The 23,779-nt window shown below is 38.9% G+C and overlaps 2 protein-coding genes across 6 annotated transcripts in view; one reads left to right on the forward strand and one right to left on the reverse strand.

Annotated features, from left to right (window-relative positions):
• Window positions 1-2,523: 2,523 nt before the first annotated feature.
• On the reverse strand, window positions 2,524-23,354 carry INTS12 (integrator complex subunit 12). Of its 5 annotated transcripts, none has more exons than XR_011096477.1 (11): window positions 23,087-23,354; window positions 16,859-17,022; window positions 14,698-14,850; window positions 14,035-14,222; window positions 10,437-10,596; window positions 9,625-9,777; window positions 7,979-8,702; window positions 5,805-5,880; window positions 5,145-5,279; window positions 4,345-4,489; window positions 2,524-3,337 (listed from the first exon to the last, which is right to left on the reverse strand). XR_011096477.1 is itself a non-coding variant. In XM_068681900.1 (7 exons), the coding sequence occupies exons 2-7, from the start codon at window positions 17,012-17,014 to the stop codon at window positions 8,121-8,123; spliced, it is 1,392 nt and encodes a 463-aa protein (XP_068538001.1). In that variant the 5' UTR covers window positions 17,015-17,022; window positions 23,087-23,354; the 3' UTR covers window positions 7,736-8,120. The 5 variants fall into 5 exon arrangements, 1 of the variants encoding a protein (XP_068538001.1); XR_011096476.1 differs by having other exon boundaries at window positions 5,145-5,303; XR_011096474.1 differs by having other exon boundaries at window positions 5,145-5,880.
• GSTCD (glutathione S-transferase C-terminal domain containing) overlaps window positions 23,240-23,779 on the forward strand; it is a 69,616-nt gene continuing 69,076 nt past the window's right edge. The window contains exon 1 of the mRNA XM_068681896.1: window positions 23,240-23,344. The gene's annotated coding sequence lies outside the window, so the exon portion shown is untranslated. The remainder of the gene's footprint in view (window positions 23,345-23,779) is intronic.

Raw genomic sequence — 23,779 nt, forward strand, 5'->3', positions numbered from 1 at the left:
CAAAACTTGTGTTATTAGACTTGGGAATTTATTAAGCTTTGGGGAAAAAAAAGTGAAGCAGTGCTTTACCATGAATATTTACTGTCTATCTGACTCCCTAGGTCAGATACAGAGATCATACTGTCTAGTGAATAAGCTAGGATTTAAGATGTGTCAAAATTTCTCTTCCAGAAAAAAAACCACATTCTCATTTTGAAAGTGTCTAACATTAGAGTGAACAGTGAGTGAATAACGTATTAATGAGCCGATTTACAATTTGCAAAACTCAGGGTCAAAACCCCTGTATTTTGCTAAGGTATCTTAAAAACCGTTAAGGTTATTTTAATAAGTTAAAATGGTTCACATCATATCCTCAGTGAGCATGGGAAAACAAACAAAGAAAAAAACAACCAAGGAATGACATGATTTTCAAGTCGTGCTTCTTGAGGTTCACTGCCTGCAGCAATCCTTAGGTCAGGCTGGTGCCCTACACTTGAGCTAGACTGAATGGTGATCTAACGATACGTCATTACTATTACCACTGATAACTGAGTGTTCATCACAATCTATTTCAATACAGAAATGCCTAGCCCCTCTAGTGATGAATGAAGACCTTATTGTGCTAAGCACTGCATAAAAGGGGGGAAGAAGCAAGAGACTAGGCCTAAAGCAGTTAGTGTAAGAGAAAGATAAAACTCCTGTCAGGTATTTTCTGTATTGCTTCATAATTGCTTATTACCGACTGACCATTAAAGTGACAACATTATTAAATTTGATGAGGGGATGTTGCTGATCAAGGGTGTGTGGATGAAGAAATTGTTCTAAAGCTATTGTGCAAGTTCTACTTCCTGTAGCTGAAGTGCAGGGTATGAAGATAAAATGAACCCAAACCCTTCCTGAGATATAATAGGAAATAACCTGTCAGCAAAGAAAGGATGAGAGAAATTATGGTAGCTGATGCAAAAAATAGCTTTTGCTGCACAAATGAATCTAGTTGCATTTTCTTTAGAGTCCTGTATTTTTCTTTCATTTTGCTGAAAAGGTAAAGTTCTCAATTTTGCTCAGATGAATGTAGATCGCAGAGATAAGATCCTGAAATCTATGCTGGATTAAATTCTATGACAGAAACTTTTTGAGTTCTCTGAGATGGACATCCAGAAATCACTATGTGAAACACTGTGAACAATCCAATGACCAGTAATAATAGATATCATGGTTTTGCCTAACTTGTACATAACCTTATGCACTTCAGTCTTGCTGTTTGCAAGCAAAAAAGGTTCCTATCCCTTTTATTAATGGATGAAGCTGTTTTTACGGAAAACTTGTTATTATTTAAATGGAAAAAATAAAGCTGGGGTGCAGGAGGGCAAGCATCAGCTTGGATGAATGAATTGAAACTACAATTGATTCTGCCCTACTGTGTTTTCCCTGCTTCAGTGCTTATATTTTAAGATTGTGGGGAAGATGTATACAAGAAGCTTTTCAGCATTCCTTACGTTTCAGAACATTTTATTTGGAGATGACCTATTTGCAATAGCTGAAACAGTTTTAGAAATGACTGAATTGTATTTAATTGGCTCAGTGCAGTCATGTGAGCACAATGAAGAAGTTTAGCATTGCAGACAAGAAAACTAAGGGACGGAGTCAGAAAAAAAAGTCTGAAGTGTTAGTTCTGAGAACTCAGCTTGAGTCATACAGAGGGCTCTGATTTTGAGTGTTATATGCATTCACCATGAAAAATCAGGCTCTGTGAAGGTGTCTCAAAGTCTATTCAAATGCCGCTTTCCAAAATGTTTACTAAGGATCCTGAAGTAACAAGAAATGAAGGATGAAATATAATGTAGCCGGCCACCTCTATTTCACTGAATTTTTACAGGATTTGGGAAGTCCTAGTAGGCTGTGAAACCTTAGTCTATGGTTAGCACCCTTAATTTTATATTGTGGGCTAATTTATATGACTTCATTATATTCTTTTTATCTTTACAGTACCTTGATATTTGCTAATTTCACTAATAATCACTTTATTAAGTATTCACATAGATTGGCTTATTTAATCATCTCAGGAAGTCAAAGTTTTGTGTGTTATGATTTGATATTACAGGTATATTGCAAGCTTTTATTTTTCTTTTAAATGAATTAATGCAAACTGCAATCACTGCAAAACATGAAGAGATGCTCTTTGAATCTAAAGCCTTCCTACATTAAGGAGATTTACAACAATTCAAATGAGACTTGCTCAGACACATTTTTGTTAAGGTCATGCTTTAAATACTAGGAACTGAGATACGTTAGTTCTCCAGAAATTTCTAAGAACTGTGTAATGTTTTTGCAGCAGTTTCTTTCATGTAAAGAAGGTTACGGTATTCTAAGAGCTTTCTTGTTCTCATTAATGACAAAACTAATCTATTTTGATTGAAGCAGGAACAGGCTACAGTTGTATTAGACTGATCTTGCATATATTCAAATATGCATTTTACTTACTTGAGCAGTTGTGACAGTAAGCATGTGCAAAAATTTCCAAGATTGGGTCCACACAAGCTAAAGTGTTTGTCAAATCAAGGGCAATTCACTTTATTTTAAGTGTTGACATTGACAGCCTGGAACCCAGCAAACATACAAGCCAATGAACACAGCTCAGAGTCTTTGGCAACTGTGTGCTTCATTGCCTTCCCTCTGCTTGGAGGGTGCTTGTGCACTTTAACTAAGGAGTCACATTTTCAGCACAAACACAGATTGAAGAATTATTCCTTCTGACTTTGTGATTGAGTAATTAGCACCTTCGAATAGTAAAATACATTTCTACTGTCATTTTAAGAGAGATTGTAAAAATACAGATATGTGAAATGAACTAGACCTGTGAAAGAAAACACAGCCGTAACAATGCTTGTGCTTACAGATCTATTATTGATAATTCCTCTTACAGTACTGTTCATAAATGGTGAAAAATCTTCTTTTAAATTATTGTAATAATAAAAATTTATTTTTGTAAAGATACGTTGTCTTTTTGTTTTGTTAAAACAAACAACGAAAACAACATCAACGAGACTTTTTCCAGGAGCAAAGAGCTTTATATGCTACCCAAAGTCTGCCTCTTCTGTTGTGAACTATAAAAAGTGTCACTGCAAAACTAGCACAGCAGAGAAAACAGACAGTTGCCTCAAACAATATTCTGCATATTTGGTATACATCTTAGCTTATCTATTAATATGTTAGAACTTGCTCAGTACTTTTACAGCAGTGAGATCCAAAATACACTTCAAGTTTGCAAATATCACGTTACTTCTGTTCTTTTGTAGCTACTTCTGTGGTTGTTGTGCCCATTATTTTCTGCCACATCCAGCCAGAGTTCCATCACAAGCTGTAATAGAAAAGAGGTGTATTACTAACGTAACAGAACTGTGTGTTCAATGCCAGCATCTTTCCTCTTAGACCTGGATACCACCAGCAGTCCCCAGTCTAGCCAGAAGAAGTGCTCATAGAAACACAAAATGGTTTGGGTTGGAAGGGACCTTTAAAGTCCATTCATTTCCACCCGCCTGCCATGGGCACGGACACCTCCCACAAGACCAGGTCGCCCAAAGCCCCATCCAACCTGGCATGTTCGTGCAACCAGAGCAAGTTCATTCACATTACTAAGGATATCAAAATCTGGGCATCTATGAATAACATTCTATTTAAGTGGAAGTATAATATTGCCATACCAATTTATAAAATTGGTAAGAAAAGTCAAGTAGCCATTCTTACAGTAAATCACAGAGCAATCTGATTTAGGGACAGAAAACCACAGGACTGTTTTCCAATTATTTTTTCTAAATAAATATGAGATACACTTCTCAAAATCCAAAGGACCTTCATTCTTTCTGCCCTACACTAGATTCTTCAATCTGAAGTGCAAATTCAGTTAACAGTCCTGTAGAACGGATCCCTCTCCTGAAAATACAGTTGTTAATTCCATCCTAACTATAACTTCAAGGCAGAAAGCAACAACTGTTCCCTTCAATCTACCCTGTTTTTCAACAGTGCCTATCTTACATATTCAAGCTAAACACTTGACTTAAAAGATGAGGTCTATGCTATAAATCCCTCCTGATCTAATACTTCAAAGAATCACAATCCTAATTGACATTTTTATACCAACAAAAGGAGACTTTATATTTCATATAGGAATCAGGAAAAGTTACAACGGAAAAAAAGTCCTTTGCTGATACATGTTGCAGTTCTACTGCAGATTTTGCTAATAGAGCAGCATCAACAAGTCCAGCTAGACTTGGCTTTATTAGAAGAAAACAATGGGGATTCACAGAAGGTATAGCATATGTCATTGTATTCTAAATGAATAGGAGATGACCTACAGCCAACTCATACCTGGGTTTTAGAAGTAAAATCATCAGGATGCCCTCAAATCAGGTCTCAGAGGTATTTTAAATGGTACGTTAAATGGTACGAGCTACCACAGTTTGAAAACAAAGATCTTTTTTTTCCCTGCTTTTGTTCACCCCATACAGTGTACCTAAAGAGAAACGCAGAGTTCAGATGTAAGCTCCTGAACTCTCAAAAGCAAAACTGTATGCATATTCAGAGGCAAGATGGGAGCAGCTTACGTCCTGAACCTTCCTGTGGGAGCAAATTATACCACTAGAGTGAATACTTTACATAGTAGCACTCCAGCCATTAAAAGAATCCATCTTCATACTCTGCTTCACAGCACATGCAACATTCTGCAGACTAACATTTCAGAAGAAAATATGCCTCCTGTTTGCAAATGAAAACTGGTTCAATGTCTTTTCCTACTACACCACCATTAAAAACCTCCTGTGATAGGGAGCAGGAAACATGGGCTGATCAAAAAGCACCAGAATCCAGAGCTTCTTTCTCTTCCTAATGCTGTTATTTTTAAATTGTCCTGGAAGCTGCAGGCACTACAAAGACAAAACCTTCCTTTTTTTACCCCACAGGAAATTATAGTAAAAAAAGAACAAAAGTTGTCAATGTAACCAAGGCTATCCTGAGTAAGTGAAGCTATTCCTTTGAATATTTAAGGAATCTTAGCCTAAAATCTTAGTTGTGGAGAGGGGAAAGGAGGTGAAGGAAGTAGCTGCATACTACAGCTATTTACACACACCTGAAACATAGAACTGGTAAGAAAAGCTGTAGTTTTCACCTACCTCTTAAACTCTGAGGTGCTTTCATAATTAGAGATGCTCCTCCCAACAGAGGGAACCGAGGCTGCAGGCTGGTCACAGTCAGCAAGACTGAAGATCCTTTTCCAGTTCTCGAGAGCTGAACAAAATGTGGATCATCTGGGACAAACAGAGGGAGCACAGCTGTGAACAGTTCAGGGGTGTGAGTGGAGAGCTGGAAGATACAACACTTTCTCAAGTACCCGTGTCTTAATAGCAGCATATAAAGCATTATGTGTTGCCTGCATGTGGCTGGAACGGGTTCAAAGACGTGTAACAAAATCCAGCAGGATAAATGAAAGAGCTGAAAGGAAGCTTGTGGGTGAGAGATCTAGGGTCTAGTCAGGAAAATAACACGAATGTCTCAGCAAGAAGCTCCTGAGAAACAGCCACAGTGTGTACAAACCTTCCCTGTAACAGCAGCCAGGCTAAGTGCAAGACTGCACTGGGGGTGGTGGGGGCTTACACTCTGCAAAGGGAAGAGAGACCAAGCTGATCCCACTCAAGGCTCTGGAAGTGGAAATTTACCATACCGAACTTAAAAATCCTTTTTTTTTTTTTTCTCCCCTTCCACACCTTTTTCAAGCTCTCAGCATTATTAACAGGTAGGCAGAGACCCCAAGATGCTTGCAGGATACAAGTCACCTCTAACACTGCCAGTGCCTGGATGCATCCCAGCTCCTCTCTTTCAACAGTCCTGCAGCGTCTGCTTCCTCTGCTCCTGGAACCGAGACACTAAGTAACAATGCAAGGTAAACACAGATATAACAGTTCCCATGAAAGTTCTGCAGAATATGTCACTCATAAAAAGGAAACTTCTCCTATGCAGAGTTTAATTTCTTCTTCGTTATTCTTTATGAAAACAAAACATGAATGTTCACTTCATGATGGACTAAAGGAGTACATTCAGAACTCTAAACAACCTTTTCTATTTGAAAATCAATCTATGCTATTAGCAATATTTTAGACCTATTTAAAATACCATATATCACTATTTTTGACACTTCTAGATACACAAGTGAATTAGGGTGAGAAAAAAAAGCAAGTCTGTGAGTTGGAAAGAAAGGAAAAAGGTTTCTGAGTATCCCTACCCACGTCAAACAAACAAAAACCCCTTTGTCTCATGAATGCTATGAGATGGACAGTGGGGTGGCATTTTAGGATCTCTTCTGGATTACACAGGTCCTAATACTTGGCCTCCTGAGTTTCAGATCCTGGCCCTAGCACCTTCAGGCAGTGTTGGCAAGCTAACCAACCTGACATGCAAGTAGCAAGGTTGCCATGTGTCTTGTCATTAATACAAATCTGACACTGTGCAAAACTGGAGGTTGTTTTGTAGTTTTTCCTCCAGTTATAACTTAAGAGGTAAGAGAGGTGCCCTAGGCTAGCTGGGTGAGGCCTGTGTCCTTTCATTTCTTTGTGAATGCACTTCTACAGCCAGGAGATTGCATTCAACTTCCTACAAGCTTAAGATTCTTCTCCATCTCCAACACGCCCTGGCTCCTCTCTCCAAGCTGCACCTGCAACTCCAACACATCTCCCCAGACATAAACACATCTACCCATAAGCCTTGAAAGATCCAACTTCAATATCCTATTAGCAAAAAAACCTGCAACATTTGCCAGCAAATTCAAACAAAGTTTTTCCAGCAGAAAGCACACCTGAGTAGCACTCCTTTTAAAAACAAAATCACTGAATGGAACAGGGAAAAGGAACCAAACTTCCATAATGTATGCGATCCATTTGCTACTTTGAGTAGCATGTAGAAAGACATGCACTTATATGCATCTTTTCCTGTTTCTACCTCCCGCAAAAGTTACTAGAAAAGATTTTCCTACTCATGCCATAACTGTAACAAACAGAGAGAGTGGTTTTATCCATACAACGTATTGAACAGTGACCAATGCTGTCACTAACTATTATTTCTACCTTTGCTCACTCCTTGTATCAGAAGGCAGTGATCTCACATAGGAATCACACAGGCCATGCTAGAACAGTTAAGAACATAAGCTTCATTTTCCAAGATAGGTTAGCAGGCACTACTACTTCAGTACACACAACATGATCAAAGGTGCACCAGAAAGGGAAGTAACGCACTGACATAAACAGTGATTCCCTTCATGTTTTCCTGTTTTCCCTTTTCTCTCATATCAAAACAATGTGGTTGAATGGGATTGGGGATTTAATTATAAGATACGCTGCCCAACACATATTTTCCATTCACATTATAACAGGAAAACCAAGGTTTTTTTTACAGGTTGAAAATACTGTTTTGGCTCTCTTCCACTCTTCTGACAACTTCGGGACTCATTTATCATCTTCTACCCTTTCCTCTTCCCTCAGAGAACAGCAACAAGATGACAGATGAGGTTTCTCAGCACACAAAAGCAAAATATGCCACTTAAAATTCTCATGATATAAAATAGAGATAATTTTTTTGAAGTCAGTAAAAAGAAAAATCTATTTTTTCTTTAATGAAGTGTACAATTTGGGATAAACTTCATTAACTGCACAACACAGAACTCTGAAAAGAAGAAGCATTTTAAATATCAGAAAACAGGCTGAAAGAGAAGTGGTAGTGATTTCCCAGATTAATAATGCTTTTATTAATAGTACTGCTTAAGATGACAGGTTCATTAAATCCAATTTATTAAGTGTCCACATAAATCTTTTTTTTTTTTTTAATACTCCAGAAGACCCGATGTTTACAACTTCACATTTCATTGCTTTGAGCTATAAAACAGGAGCATGTAATAGCAAATATCCCTCTAGCATATTCAATTCCTAATTTGTGAAGGCAGAAGGAATACTAGGATTACCTAAGCTTGGCATCCTGTACATCGGTTTCGGGCTTCCCTGATTTAATTACTGGTTCAGTCCAGTAACCGTGGTATTTTCTTTAATAGAAACATAAATGCTGCTGCTTCACAGAACACAACCAACAGTCAGCCAGCAGTGGCACTACTTCTTGAGTTTCTTTTGAGCAGCCTTCTTCTTGACCATCTGTAGCCTCTTCATGGCATTGAGCTGCGATTCCTGAGAAGTCGGGCCTTTCAGGGAGGCTGACTGATTGCCGGTATCTGCTGTGGTTTTGCTTGCACTGCCCCCACTGTTACCCGCAGTCCCGCTGTTGCCATTCCCACCGCTCACCTGGATGCTGGTGCTCGGTGTGGTACTGCTGGGACTAGGGAGCCCTACTTTGCTGACGTTGTCGCTGCTTACCGAACGGCTCAGAGTGGTTTTCCCGAGCGTCAAAGGCGGAGGAGGTTTCAGCTGTACAGGGCTTGTGCTGTTGTTACCTGAAGCTATTTTTGACCCGAGTCCCGTTTTGGAAGTTGCCAACCCTGACAAACCCACAGGTTTCTGGTTATTTGAAGAAGCTGCAGGTTTCCCGCTGGCACTCTGTGCTGTTGATCCCAGTTTGGTAGTTGATGGATTGGCAGAGGAGGTTTTGGCTGCAAAGGCAGCCCATCCTGTAAGGCCACTGGTTGCTGAAGAGGAAACACTTGTACTGGCTGTGTTCCCCGAAACTGCTGCTGAGGTCTAAAATAAAGAAATCATTCTTATTATAGTAGCATTTATTTGTCTAACACAGCACAGCAGGAATAGATTGAGCCTGTTTCAGTTCTTTTCCCAGGAACACCCAGTGGACAATATTTTGTCACTGGTCACTACAGTTAAAAAGCGTAACAGGAAAAGGAAAGGATGCAGATGAAGATAACTTTAAATTTCCCAGCCAAATAAAACCAGTAATACCTTCCTCCAGCCCCCTTTTTCTTTTTTAAATAAAGCTAGCAGCTTATCATACGGCATTGGGATCCCCCAACTTTTTTCACAGCTGTTCCCATCCAGGCAGCACAACAGCAAATACAACTTCAAACACAGATTAATTGCTTTGATTCCAAGTTACAGATGTGTTTTCCTAGGTAAGGGTCATCATTTGTTAGATTATTTATTATGCTGCTTCTGGTTTACCACCCTTAACCAACTTGCAACAACATCTATTAAATAACTTGGGGAATTAGAAGCACATTAGAAGAGACAACATATATTAGCCTCCTAAATTAGATCTCACAACATCAGCTGGGTTTCCCTGTTACCATAACAAGAAGCCTCCTAACTAACAAAAAATACAAATGGTACTTGACCACAAAGAGCAAATCATCTTTTATAGAATTATGAGGATTCCTACTTGTATAAAATACCATTAAAAAATTCCTCGAATAAATTCTGTTCACTCTTTTAACATAAAAGTACAGTCAACAGCTGGATGTTTTAGGGAGTTGATTTTTTTTTTCCAGCTCTTTTAGGGCTAATGCAAAATCACTGTGCTATGGTACCACCTGCAGTATAGCAGACTTTCATTCATGGTTCCTGTGAGAAAAGATGGGTCTAACTTCAAAAAATATATGTAATCATGCAGTGGAATGTAAATTCTCCCTCTGAAAAATTTAAACTGCATTACCTTGACTTCTGTTCTCTTGAATGCCAGAAAAGTTGATGGGGTCTCAAGTTTCAACTTAATTTCTGGCTTCTTGACCAATGGATCTTTCACAGCTGGTGCAACTGAAACCACTGCTGGAGCGGGTTTTTGAGGTGGTTTTTGTGTCTTCTGAGCCTGTATAGAAAAAAAACAGCAACAACAGCTAGTTATAGGCTTCATAACATAGACTGTTTTAAGAAAAAACACTAGCATTATCATATTGCAGTCTAGCCTTTACAATTTCAAGCCGAAAAGTGTCTCAGAAGTAAGGTAACAGACTAGAATTGTGTAGAATTGTGGAGAACATGGTGAATACAGTACTGGGGACAGAAATCAGTCAAAAAGCCCTACTGAACAGGATTTTCTATTTCACTATGGGGGGAGAGGCAGTGTTGATGCTTAGGGAACAGGAAAGCACTGTGCCATCACAGAAAGAAGGCAAAGACAGGGTGAACTTGAGGAAGACATGAACATGATCCAGCAGTATCAGGATGCAGGCTGTAGAAATTGTAAGAATTTGCAAGTAAAATGGTAGATTTTATTATTATTATTATTATTAAAAAAAGGATATGGGCATATGGAAGGAAAAATTTAAGTCACTGCAAAGGCTATCCTGTGCAATAATTGACCTCAAGCAAATACTCTGCTCAGTTCAGAGCCTGATGATAGTAGAATACTTTAGGTTCTCCAACATGCTTCCAAAGACATCTGCAGACTATAAGATATCCTCATGTATAAGAAATAACCTGCTCTGTTCAAATAGTGCTCATACTAGACAAAGAAATGACTCCTACCATTCTCTTCATCTGTCTGGTACAGCGGGCACAGTACCACACAAGTCGAGGATCATTCACTTCCTTGTCTGTCACCTGAGGTTTATGGCAATCCTGGTGGTAGAGATTATGGCACTCCTGACACTCCACTAGCTGATTCCCAGAAATAACTGTCATTTGCCTGCAGAGAAAATAGTTAAGAACAGATTATTGGAGAAAACACTTAAAGGATTATCCAATTGTTGCAAATGTTGCAAGGCTTAAGACGAGAAGTAGAAATATTTTTACTTTCACAAATATTTTGTGCCTGTGGCAAGTGAGCTACATCACCTTTTTTTTCCCCTGTATGAGTAATAAATATTTTAGAAATTTGGAGTTTTTAGATTTTCACACAAGAATTTACATTAAAAAGTCCAATATTATTAAACATGCACATATAACACTTGTTTTCCTTTTTTATTTTTATATTAGAAATTAAAGTCTCACCTGGTTTTCTTCACCTAGGGATTTTAGAGATACCTCACTGTTTACCAATTATATGACTTCTTTATTATAGTAGCATCCAAAGGCCTAGCCTACATTTGGATAATTTTGTTGTAAACTGTAGAGCAATACAGATAAAGAACAAATAATTTTGCACTGACAAGCATGTAAGAATGCTTTCTGCTAAAGGATTTTAAAGCATCACCATCCAAAATATACTACTTTGCAGGTGTTTTATTAGCCATCCTTTTGGTCCCTACAGACAGACACTTGGGATTTGAGATAATACCAGAATCATGGAAAGATGAAACAGAGAGGATTAACTGTGCAGCACTGCCTTGGAGCAAACACGTAAGCTGGTGATGAGGACTTAATTTTGCGTGGGTCTCTGGTGAAAGTAATCACGCTATATAAATGACAAATTAGTGATGTACACATGACTAGAAGTATGTCTGTGAGTTAGCCAAATACCAGTTTCCTAATGATTTCTTCTTTCACATGACAAATCAGGCTATTTAATTGCTAAGCTGCTTTTGCTCATATCCCTGAGGAGCAGGTACCCAGGTAACCATGGAAACTCTATTTGTAGATGGGTACAGAAAGGTAATTCCTTATTTCTTTATATAACAGGAAAATGAAGTCTGAAGGTATTGTCCATATGGACACTAGAATGTTTTCTAAACATTTTTTCTCTTTTAAATGGGCTATTTAAAAAAACAAAGAAAGAAACATTTCTGAAATTCCAGGGCTTATCATTTTAGATGCAGGATGTTTCAAAAGCCATTTTGTTTGTTTATTATTCCTAAATAAATGGGATCAGAACAAAGCTGTGATGTTTTAACCCCATGTCTCAAGGGATGAGACTTACCTTATTTAAAACTTACAAAGATAATCCCAGACTGAATAAAAAAACCTGAACTGTTCATGCCTGGAATCAAGTTAAACCAGCCTTGTTTTTAAATGATAGCTGTGAAACAAGCGTATTGACTTTTTACCTTCAGAAAACAAACAAGTATTCATAAAAATAAGGTTGTTCTTTCAATAACATTTTAAAAATACATATATATATATATATTAAGAAGTTCAGTATTATCTGCAAATTGTTGTAATATTACTTCATATAACTGAGAATCCTTGTAGCTGTTGAGCCCTGTTTTTCTATGATCTGCAAGCACTGAATGGTGAAGTTATTTAAATATTCTCTCCTTCTTTGTGCCTACCTTGGTATAACAGAACAAGGAAAAATCACCATGGGCAAAGTTCAATACACCTGATAATTGTGCAAATACATTTTACATTAGCAAATCCCAGAGAAACATTTGATGTCTTTACTTTGGTTTCTACATCTATTAAAAAAAGTAATAGTTAAAATACAAATGCACTCTTTTGCATTTGTGAACTCACAGCTGGGGTCTTGTTGTCAACTAGTTTTCTTAAGCAATATAAGACATTTGGCTAAGAATAAAAAGAGAACCCCATGTACTCTGCCACTGGACATGGTGTTTTCATTCACAACTGTTCGCACACAAATATTAATAGCTGTCAGTTTCCAAATGCTATTCATACCAGAGTTATTTTACAGAAGTATCTAGTGCTTTGTATATTTCATATGTACAGGGATGTCAGTATTTAGACTTGAGATGCCCAGCCTCAGTAAGGGCCCCCATATTGACAGCTGAGAAGTAAGTAGTGGAATATAGTGGTAACAAATGTTGGATTTAGGAAGTATGAAGTATGAGTGCTCTGAAAACAATCCTACCCAGCTTGAGCTGGAAATCAAGAACCAGAAGACATCAGTTCCAGCAGGTTTCACATAAAATGAAAACAAATCCTGAGTCTTGGATGGCTGCTGCCATCCTTTTTCTATGGGTTGTTTTGTTCCTGCTGTGCTTCTCCCTCCCTCTGGTATCACCTTAATAGGAGCTATTTTATTAGTGCTATTGCAAGAAGGTAAAACTGAAAGATTTATTTCATACTTCAAATGTTTGAACTGTTCTTCCTTTTTCAATGTCTATAATAAAAAGATTAAAAAATTGAACCAACACATGGGAATAATGTGAAATCTCATCACTGCATAACTGGTTAACAGTACAATTAGCTGTAACAATGGAAATTTATCCTGTATGGACTGGATGCACCTCCTCATCTGCACAACAGGAACAACCATGGAGATGACTGAGGAACAAAGTTAAACAGAATATGGCTTCCCAACTGGCTTAAGCTGAGCTAGAATATAGTAATTAGTAATGCTACCAGGAATCTGGCCAGTCCCCCCTTCTTCCTTGCCCTGTCCCCATGTTTTTGTATCCACATGTGTCAGCATAAATACGCTCACTAAGCTGACTGAAATGTAAACCTACTGAAGAACCTGAGCGGAGAGCTGATCCAGAAGCTGATTCGGTTAATAACATACTGTGTTGGTGATACACCCCTAACTGGGACAAGGAAGGACGTACAACTGGAAAAGCCAAACAGTTCCTTTTGGCAGCAGTGGGGATTTATGGGGATATTAATCATCCGTGAAACCAAATCCTGATTCAAGTTATTTGATCCCAGGGTGAATATTTGAAAGTGTATTTTTTAATGTTTGTTAACATGAGATGCCTTATTAAGAGAACGTTGCTATTATCCATTTTATAAGCCCTTGCTGAAAAGTGAAAAGAACCCATCTTGATTGCATGACCAAAGATATATTTACAGGGTTAACTGAAAAACATAGTCATGTGTAAAGTAATGGCAAATGATTATGAAGATGGGAGCAACACATACAGAACTCATAACACCACCAAAAATGCACTCAGAAGAGAACGGATTTTCTAGAATGTTGCTTGTTATTACCTATATTTGAACTTATTTTCCAATACTTAAAAATCAGTATGTTATGCTAGGTTTGGTATCTTGTTTGATTTTGTTATTTCTCATGTCCTCTTTCCCACAGAAGAAAAGTACCTTCTCATTACAGGCTCAATTTTCAAGCAACCATTCTTGTTCATAAAGGGTGCTTAAATGTACTAATTTTGCATATGTGCTTAAGCGATTTCCAGAACAAAACCTACAGGTAGCATTAACTAAATAGTACACAGACAAAACCAAACAGAAGCACAGACACAATCGCAATGAAGCAGTGTTGACTTACCTGCAAACAACACAGGCCAAACCCATTTCCATAGCAAAATCATCAGCACTGGTTTCCTCAAAGCTAGATAAGTCAGGCATGGATAAATCTTTACTCGTCTGAACTGTAATAGGAGAGGAACGAGCCTCTTGCTTCTCAAGCCTGGGCTTCTTTGGCATATCAGCTCCTTCCACAGTATCTGCTTTTACCTATCACAGACACACAGAATGTGAAAACGCAGAAAGCTAATGGATCTTATTAAAATGAGAAAATTATTGGAACAATTAGCTTAGCAGTATAGGACAGGGTACTTTATACAGCACACCCAGAGCATGTTTTCTTTAGATACATTTTCTCCAAAATATTTATGACCTAGGAGCTCAAGTCCACTTTTTGTACTTCACCTCAAAATCCTCAAGAAATCCTCAGGAAACCCCCATTTCGGGTTGACACATTTTATTAACCTGTTATTATCGCTACATTTAAAACATTCACTTGTCCCAAGACCTATACTGAATTGCCTAAGTGACAACATGACTGGATAAGGCAGCTCCTAGGCTCATAGCTATGCACAATTACTGAGAGCTGAGTTACACAGATTACACAGAAAAAGGGAGTTTACATGTAAAGCACTTCAAATTTGTTAGCGGAGTTATGTCAACAGGAAACAAAAATAAGACTCACTTTATCAGAAGATTTCTTTTCTGTTTCTTTCTTCACCTTTTCTGATGCAGTGGGCTTGCCATTGTTGTTGCCAGAAGGCAAACTAGAAGCAGCTTTAGGCTCTTGCTTACTGGAAATAGGTTTGGTAACAGATACTTTTGGTTGTTCTACTTCCTAAAAACAGAAACAAAAGTTGAAGGCAAGTTACTTGCAAGTTTGCAGTTAGTTACATCACGGTATCACACAATGCTGTTCACTCACACATTTTTTTTTTGTATAGCCAAAATTTTTTGGATATATCTTAAATCTTTTTATATCACAGCCACAAATTAATGTTTCAGCTGCAGTTAGTTACTAAACAACTCACCTTCCAGAGGAAAAGATGCTTCTTATCTAAAGACAGATCCTCTTTGGAACATTAATTTTTTTTCTGTTTTTAAAATTCAAAGGGACAATGAACACAAAATTTGAGATAGTTCTGAAGACTGAATATATGCTGAAAATGTAAGTTGACATCTGATGTCACCAGATATCAATACTTCATTCCCTAATGAAGGAAAATCTTAATCTCAGTTCATATTCACCTACCAGGCTAATAATTTAGATCTCAACAGAAATCAATAGATCTTCTTCGTGATGCCTTCATGTGAGCAATGGATAATAAGTGAGCCTGTAAATGAGTGATTAATCACAGCAATGTGTATGAGAAAGGTATCCCTCCAGCTTGGTAAGCAGCAAATAATTCTCTGCTGTACGCTGGAATGAGCCCTGAGCTTAAGCCCCACAAAGCATACTGACTTTCTGTTGCATGCAGTCAGAAACAGATTTCTTCCTCTGGCTGTCATAACGCCATGCTCCTTGCTCTGTTTTTGGACACCACTGTCAACCAGAAACTAATCCTACAGCCTGAGAATGCAGGGGAAGGAGTTCTTGGACTTTTTTTTCCCCCCTCCATTTCTGAGCTTTGCGGTCCAGCTGATACTGGAGACACAAGGAAAAGAGGAGAACAAAAGACTTCTTTCTCTGGGCTGAGCCCCAGTCTCACCTGATGTTGGGTGACTGCCTGTTGAACTGTTATTATAACTGTCTTTCCAACCCCATCTACAGTATTGGGGCAGGCTGCACAGGGGAGAGGTGGAGTCCCCATCCCTGGGTATACTTAAGAGATGGGTGGATGTGCCATTAACAGGTAGGGTTTAGGGACGGTACCCAGTACATCAGGTTGGTGGTTGGGTTCCATCTTGAAGGTCTTCTCCAGCCCAGGTGATTCTGTGATTATGCTCCCACTTTAAACTACAAACCAATGTATGCTGTAGCAGTAATAGTGCCTTTTAGATGTTTTGGAACCACGTACATACAGAAACACAATATTCCTAATGTACCAGCATACAGACCATCATTAAAACACCCCAGGTTGACTTGTTGGCATCTTAAGGGAGAACACGCCCTCATTATCCATATGGCAGTACACGGCAACAGTAGGATGTCCCTGCTTGATTATTTTCATATGCTAATCTCAGATTCAAATATTCTCTCTAGCAGGTGTTTAGTGATTTTCAGTAGATGAAAAATCATGCCTTTATATAGGATGGTGATGCTTTTGGCCAACAAATCATTTACACTTCAGACCATTTGGGATTTTTTTCACTCTCATATGACTTCATCAATAATATTGAGAGAACAGTTCCAGTTTTATCAGTAAACAACTTTTCATTTAATATTTATCTGTTTGCAAAAATGTCTGCATTTTAAAGAGCTTTTAACTTTGATCATAACTGGAAAAATATAATTTTGATTCATCTTTGATAGCTTGTACAATAGCTTATCATGAAAAATGCCAAAGCCAACATAGAAGTAAACACAAGAAGTACCATTAGAAAATCATGACACTCGCACTGTAGCACGGAATAGCCCTTCTACAGATCTGGATATACCAACAAGGTAAAGAGATCTTTTTTCATTAACTGCAATTAATTAAATGAATTATGTTGTATAAAAAGGAAACAATGAATTTAAACATTATATAATTTAAACATTTAAACAATTTAAACATTATATAATTGCTCTTAATTTTTCCTTAGTTGCTGATTCTCTTAACTCTTCAGCTGTAAAAGGTGAACTAGGAATAGGTGGAGCTTTTACAAGGCATATAAAAATGACGCATGCTGTCTAATATTAATACCTTCTGAGATGGACGATAGCTTGAGTCTGTTCCTCTGGCCAAAGACTCATCAAGAAGTGCTTTCAGCTTTTCAGCAGAATCCTTACTCTTCGAATGCAAGAAGCCCAGGGCTTTCAGAAAAATAGGATCGAGCTCCAAGTTCACTGTAGCAGCCATAGTGTTATCTTTGTAGGAAGGAAAAATAAAAAAAGAACTTTATTCATACAGAGCATAAGTCAAACAGCATGTGGCTAACTATGTTGCGTAAGACTTTTTTTTTTGTCCAAAATAAAATTATATTAAAACACAGCAAGGGGAATATGTGAATTAATTATCATTAGAAGATGACTGATTGTGAACTTAAGAGTTGCAGAACTTGACTTTGGCTTTACGTCTGAAGTGATGTCAGATTTTGTTCTTTGCAATACCTGAGTTACAAAACCTAAACTCACCATCCTTACACAAATAGAGCAAGTATTCCTTATTCTTCATATTCCATACATGCAGAATATTGAAATGAATGCAAAATAAGCAAAAATTTCAAGAAAAGCAATTACTACACTTCTTGTTTGAAGATGCACATACAGGGAGTTTTATCTAATTGTTCACTTAAGAACAAAGAAAAATCTGACAGAATAATTCACTTCTGAAACTTCTGAGAACAGCTCGCTATAACATACAACACAGAAATATAAAATAGCTAGCATGCAATGTTATTTATTTACTAAAATCTGAAAAATATGCTGTTGATCTTTAAATTTAGTTGGAACAGATCAAAAATATAAACTTAAATTGTGACTTAGCCAAGTTCCCTTATGACAGCCTAGGTTTTCATATCAAGAAACTAGCCAGAGCTCTAAGATACCACACTGCCTATGCCAATGGAATAAAGTGAGGAAAAGGATAGAATGAATTAAAAAAAAAAAAAAGAAAAAAAAGGTTGCTTCATAGCAATAATATCTTGCACTCTGGAGCTTTGTCTGTCAATTTCTCTAACAAAAGGTCTAAGGGGACTGCACTTGCATCAGAAATTTTCCCTACAAAGAAAGATGCTCGCTAACTTAATTGGTAATTAACAATCATAAACTTGAGGAGAAAAACACTGAAAGAGAAGTTTCCTGCTGTTTTCCAAAACAGATAAGCACAATTCTTATTAATCCCTTCAAATCGCACTTTGTCAAGGTATTTCATTTCTTATACAGTAATCTAGAAGATGTTCTTAAAAGAACTTTCATCAGTTCTACTCAAAAGCAGTTCCTGGACATTTTTTCAGCTGGAGCCTCCAAGGTTTTGACTGAAGAATTCCTTTTGATATTCCAGGCAGTGAACTTTTACCTCTCTGGCCAATGCACCAGCAGCAGCAGTCAGCTCCCTCAGCACTTGCCTAGAAGTCTCCAGGAACCTTTATCTCATGCTGGGCTTTCACGAGACACCAGAGAATCACTCTACTGAGATCATCAAGGAGTTCAACATACAGTAGACTTCATAGGGATTTTATCAATGGACCCAGCAGAGAGTTAAGAATCCTCTTCAAGAACCTGTTCTCTATTCCTTAATCTACTTGTCAAATCATTTTCCAGTGGCCGCAGAACTTCTACTAGAAAGTACTATACACCGCTAACTGTTTTTCCACTGATCAAGCAGTGACTACAGTACATGCCTCATCGATACAACTTGGTCTCTCTCTGATGTTTACAAAAAGCAAAATCAGTGTGTGTGGAAAGCACACTTTTTTTTTTTTAACACATATACCTCTATTAAAATTTCTGGCTGTTCCTGAGCTCTGTGGTTAAGTTACCTGTTCCATTTCTTTGCTCTGCAAATACGGCTTCCAAATTTCAGTACCACAGTCTTAAATTAGGACTGCTACACCCTCTATTGTACAAAAACTGTAGAATTAAGACACCAACTACAGAAAATTAGAATAATTCCCCGCTTAAAAACAACAACAAAAAAAACACACAACCTTCAGCTACTTTTCTGAGGCTTCTTCTGGGAATATATATACGTACATAAGGAAGACGTAGCCTCAACAGTCATTAGCAGCCAATTCAGTACGCTTGTAGAATTTAGAGAACAAGAGTAAGCAAGACAATTCCATTATTATCTTTTGGAAGGTAATGCTTCCCAAATTTATTTTGAGCACTAGCTTTTTAAAGACTTCTATTGTTAAGAAATGGTTGAAAACCAGATTTAAAAGTGTTCCTTGTACTTATTTTTTCATCGGTGTATGAAATTACAGCAATTCTTTCTCTGTTCTCAAGGGTAAATTATAATAACATCATAGGCCACTGCAATTATAACCAAAACATCAATAGAAATTTCTCATGAGAAGAGAGGGAACTGGGCTTATTAAACAGTTCAAATATGCCTTAATTTGAAATTTGGTATTCAGTTCAGGCAGATTTTTAAATTTGAAAAATATATATTTCTAAATTACAGATGGTAAGTGTATCTAATGGAAAGACGAACACATCAATAGCTGTCTGTAAAATGGAATAATTTGAAAAAAATGAATGGATAACAACTATCAAGGACTAACACTAGTGATTTCAAAAAATCTGCTTTGAAAGCAGCCTTTTCCAGTTATTTACAGCCAAGATCAGTAGTTTGATATTTATAAAGCTCAGATCCAATTACACTCATTCATGCTTTCTTTCACAAACTGCTGGTGAAGTCAGTATATAGCAACGTAATACTTTTGGAGCAAGTAAAATGGAATGTTTTATTAATAATGCCATAGGAGATTCTGGGCATGAGCACTCTGACTTCCTTGCTGAAGTGGAATCTTTGTACAGAAAATAATTAAAATGCTGTTTCGGAGAAAGCAATAGGAAAGAAGTGAATACGACACTTTGCGTAGCAGTTTAATTATGCTGCTGCAACATCAGAGGGCTTCGTTAAAATCCTTGGACCCAGGGCAGACCTGGTTGTGCACATGCAGCAGGAACTGAACAGAACACGTAGGCGACTTGCAGAGCAGGGTCAAGAGCTCGAGTGCACCCTCTAGCAAGCAAGCATTACACCATTAGTCTAGCCCTTAAACGACCCTTCTCAACTTATGTCTCACTATCCTGTAAGAGGTGTTTGATGACAGATGGAGAAGACCAAATGTACAGTAACAACATACTCCTGAGATATAAGAAACCCTTCTAGGATGGATAATCACTGAAAACCTTCCAGTGTGGACTACACTAAATAGTTCTATGGGAAAAGCTCTATGGGAAAAATGGCAATTGAGTAGGTTGTTATTCTCAGTGTCTAGGAATATTTTAATCTCTCATTTCTAGACTGAGCTATTGTCTTATGCCAAAAATCACAGAAAATTGAGCACTGTACAGAATACATGGTCTTTCAACTTAATAGTGAACCCTTCTGGGGGTATTACAGCCCTTTCCTGGCCATTAATTTGTCATCTACTATTCTGCGTGCCTATACACGTATTATCTCATTCATCGTCACTTTCAGTTAAATGGATCCGACTACATGACATTTTGAGGTATGGTCATATTGCTTTATTTTCATCAGTCTGTTCTGAACTCCTATTTCTATCAGTTTCTAAGACAACTGAGCACACTTTTCTAAAAACATACACACCTTCCATTCATTTTGCAACAGTATTTTCAAACCCATTCTTTGTAAACTCAGCTATATTTACGTTTTCCACTGACATTGATTGCTAAAAGGAGGCCTTTCACTCACATCCTTTTCAGCTACCTTCAATACCTGCAGTAGTTAACTTAAAACCCAATAATATGGAGCAGCAGCACAAAATCCCTTTCAGTGTGCTACTCTGTGTTTATCAATAATTAATTTTACACGCCACCAAAACATCAATTCATCCTTCCTTCCCCCCCTTGGATTTTTCTGTTCCTCAGGAATTTCTTTCTTCCTGCAGAAATCTAACAACTGTGACAGTGGCAGGTTTTGCATATTCACCAGCAATATTTTTTCAGATCACTCTCACATTTAATGCAGCTCTTGATGAAGTAGATCAAGGAAAGCAGGAAAAACTGAACTTCTATCTTCAGTTTTTGTTTTAGTATCTTAATCAGGATTTGATTCATGACAACATAATTTCACAGTCATCTCCCACGAGGGAGATTTCAAAACTCACACACTTTAACAGTCCAGACAACTGTATTAATCAGAACACTTGGGTTAATCAGTTCTTATTTGTGTGACATCTTATCCAAAGAATTTTAGAAGGCTGGAATAAAATCTTCCATTATGGAGTTACTAGCACTGTGATCTTTCATTTTATATTCTATTCTACAGTGTGTTTTACATTGTACTTTTAAATTAATATTTCAATCTATCACAGTAACCTGCTTGTCTGACATTTCTATGATTACACTATTGCCTTATATTTACTGCTTCCTACTTCTCATAAATGATACATCAGTTAAGAAACAGAGAATGACATGGGTTTGGCTGGGATAGAGTTAATTTTTTTTTTGTAGAGGCTCTTGTGATGCTGTGTTTTGGATTTTTGATTAAAATAGCAGTGATAAACACACCGATGTTTTTAGTTGTTGCAGAGCACTGCTCACCCAGAGCCAAGAGCTGTTCAGCTCCTTGTGCTGCCCTGCCAGCAAGGGGCTGGGGTGCAGCAGGAGCAGCTGGCCAAGGCTGATCAAAGGGATGTCCCTTGCCACGTGGTGCCACGCTCAGCAGTAACAGTTGGCATAAAGAAGCAAGAAGGAGGGGATGTTCAGTGACCGTGTTTGCCTTCCCAAGAAGCCGTTTCCCTTGATGAGCTCTGCTTTCCTGCAAGTGGCTGAGCACCTGCCAGCTGATAGGGAGTAGTGAATGAGTTCCTTATTTTGCTTTGCTTGCGTGCTCGGCTTTTGCTTTTATCTAGTGAACTATCCTTAACTCAACCCGTGACTTCGTGCACTCCTACCTCTCTGATTCTCTCCCTGATCCCACCTGGGGAGAGCAAGCGAGCAGCTGGGTGGTGCTCAGCTGCCTGCTGGGCTAAAGCACAAAATGGAATCAATCCTTCTGCTTGGAAGGTGCCTGATGGGGCCAGCCTGTGCAGCCCCCTGCTCTAAGCAATTCCAACAATGAATTCAGAGCAGCTCACCCAAGACATTGGCTTCCTTCATGGTCCTTCCATGGATGGAAGGAGTGAGGCTGGCCAGCCTGTAGTCCTCTGAATTGTCCTTCTTGCCCTTTTTGCTAATGAATACAAGACTTGCCTTGCTCAAGTCTTAAGGAACCTTCCCCAGTCTCATGACCTTTCCAAGACAACAGCAAGTGGCTTCATTATGCTACCACCCGCTCTCAGCACCCCTCAATGCAGTGCATCCAGGTGTGTGGGCATATCAGGCAATCCATCCACACTTCAATCCTCTTGTAGTTTCTCTTTTCCTTGAACCCTGCCTTGCCACAGAAAGGCCTGGGAGGCCTCACTGTAGTCTGGGGCACAGCTGACATTGATGCCTCTGCCTCACCTATGTCTGCTGTCAGTGAGTCACCTGCCCCGTTCAGCAGCTGCACCGGATTTAACTTGTGCATTCTTTTCCTGAAAATCACGCAAAAGCATCTCATTGCCATTAATATTTCTTCCTAGTTTTGAATCTAGTTTAGCTTTGGCCTTCCTAGCACCATCCTCACACACCTCAGCAGTATTTCTGTATTCCTCCTGTGTAGCCTGTCTCCACACTCACCTCCTGTAAATTTGAGCCCTGTCATGAGTTCCCCGTTCAATAAAGTTCTTCTGTTGTATCTTCCCTTTCTACAAACTGCTTTTGCTCTCCAGGATAGTTCTGCTGCCACAAGAACCAATTTTACTAGAGCATTTATTCAAGCAGATGAGATACCCATACCTGTGGGACTGAAATACGCTCATCCCTGCTACCACGAGGCTTCAATACAGAAACAGCCCTGAGGATGCTGCTTACACGGATGCCACTGCTCATTGATTCAAATTGCTGGCATAATGGTTATATCTCTATTACTGTCTTTGCCTTTTCCTGTATCTCTGCTCACCGAGCCTCAGCAGGTGCACAGACACCCGTGATCCCGGTGGCAGAGCCCAACTTTGGCTACAGCCCAACCTCTGCACGGCTTCCACCGAAGCCCCAGCACCATAAACTTCTCCCTCACGTTCCCTTAAGGAAAGAAAGGGATCTCCCCGATCCCCAGCGCCTCAAACCGCACCGTTTAACAGAATAAACCCTCCCCCCCACACACACACACAGCTGAGGCGCCTACCCCACACCGCCCGCACCCCCATCCTACCTGCCGGGCCCCGCAGCCGGTCCAGCAGCACTTAGAGACACCCCCCTTCTTCTCCTCTTTCTCCAGAGTCCTTGTGACACCCCCAAAAAGCGGGAGGACCCCAAAAAAAAAGAGAATGAGGGAGGCCGGGGCGGAGTGCGTGTGCAGGCACCCCTCAGCGCCTCCCCTCCCCCCGCCCTCCCGTCAGAGCGCAGGGCCCGCTGCGCGCGCAGCGCGGGGAGGCGGGAAGGGGCGGGCACCTAATGGCGGCCGCCTGAGGTGGGCTGAGGGGGGTGGCTTATACGGGTTAAATACAAACGTTAAATACAGTGGTGGCCTTAAATACGCAGCAAAGCCAAATTTAGCTCTGCTTCCTTAACCCTCTCGCTTAAGCGTGTTGTGCCAAGCTAAGCGCTTGCTGGAGAAAAACGTGCTTTTAAGTTACTCATGGTGCTGAGCGTTCCTCAGACGGTCGCGTGTTGATTAAAAATGTTTTACCATGTGGTAATAATTAAATAAACGAGATGTTTTTTCAGCAATGAGATGTTCATGGATTTATTTACTTTTCGTTTTCCTGGGAAACATAATTTGAAGCCAGCGCTTTATTGTATTGCTAACGTGGAAGCAGAGTGAAGCTAATTTAACTGTTATTTAACACACGTTGAAAGGGTGGAGAGAATAATAACAATATAATTAGTAACAAGTATGCTTACT

This window comes from Anas acuta, chromosome 4, assembly GCF_963932015.1.
Source record: "Anas acuta chromosome 4, bAnaAcu1.1, whole genome shotgun sequence".
Classification (NCBI taxonomy): domain Eukaryota; kingdom Metazoa; phylum Chordata; class Aves; order Anseriformes; family Anatidae; genus Anas; species Anas acuta.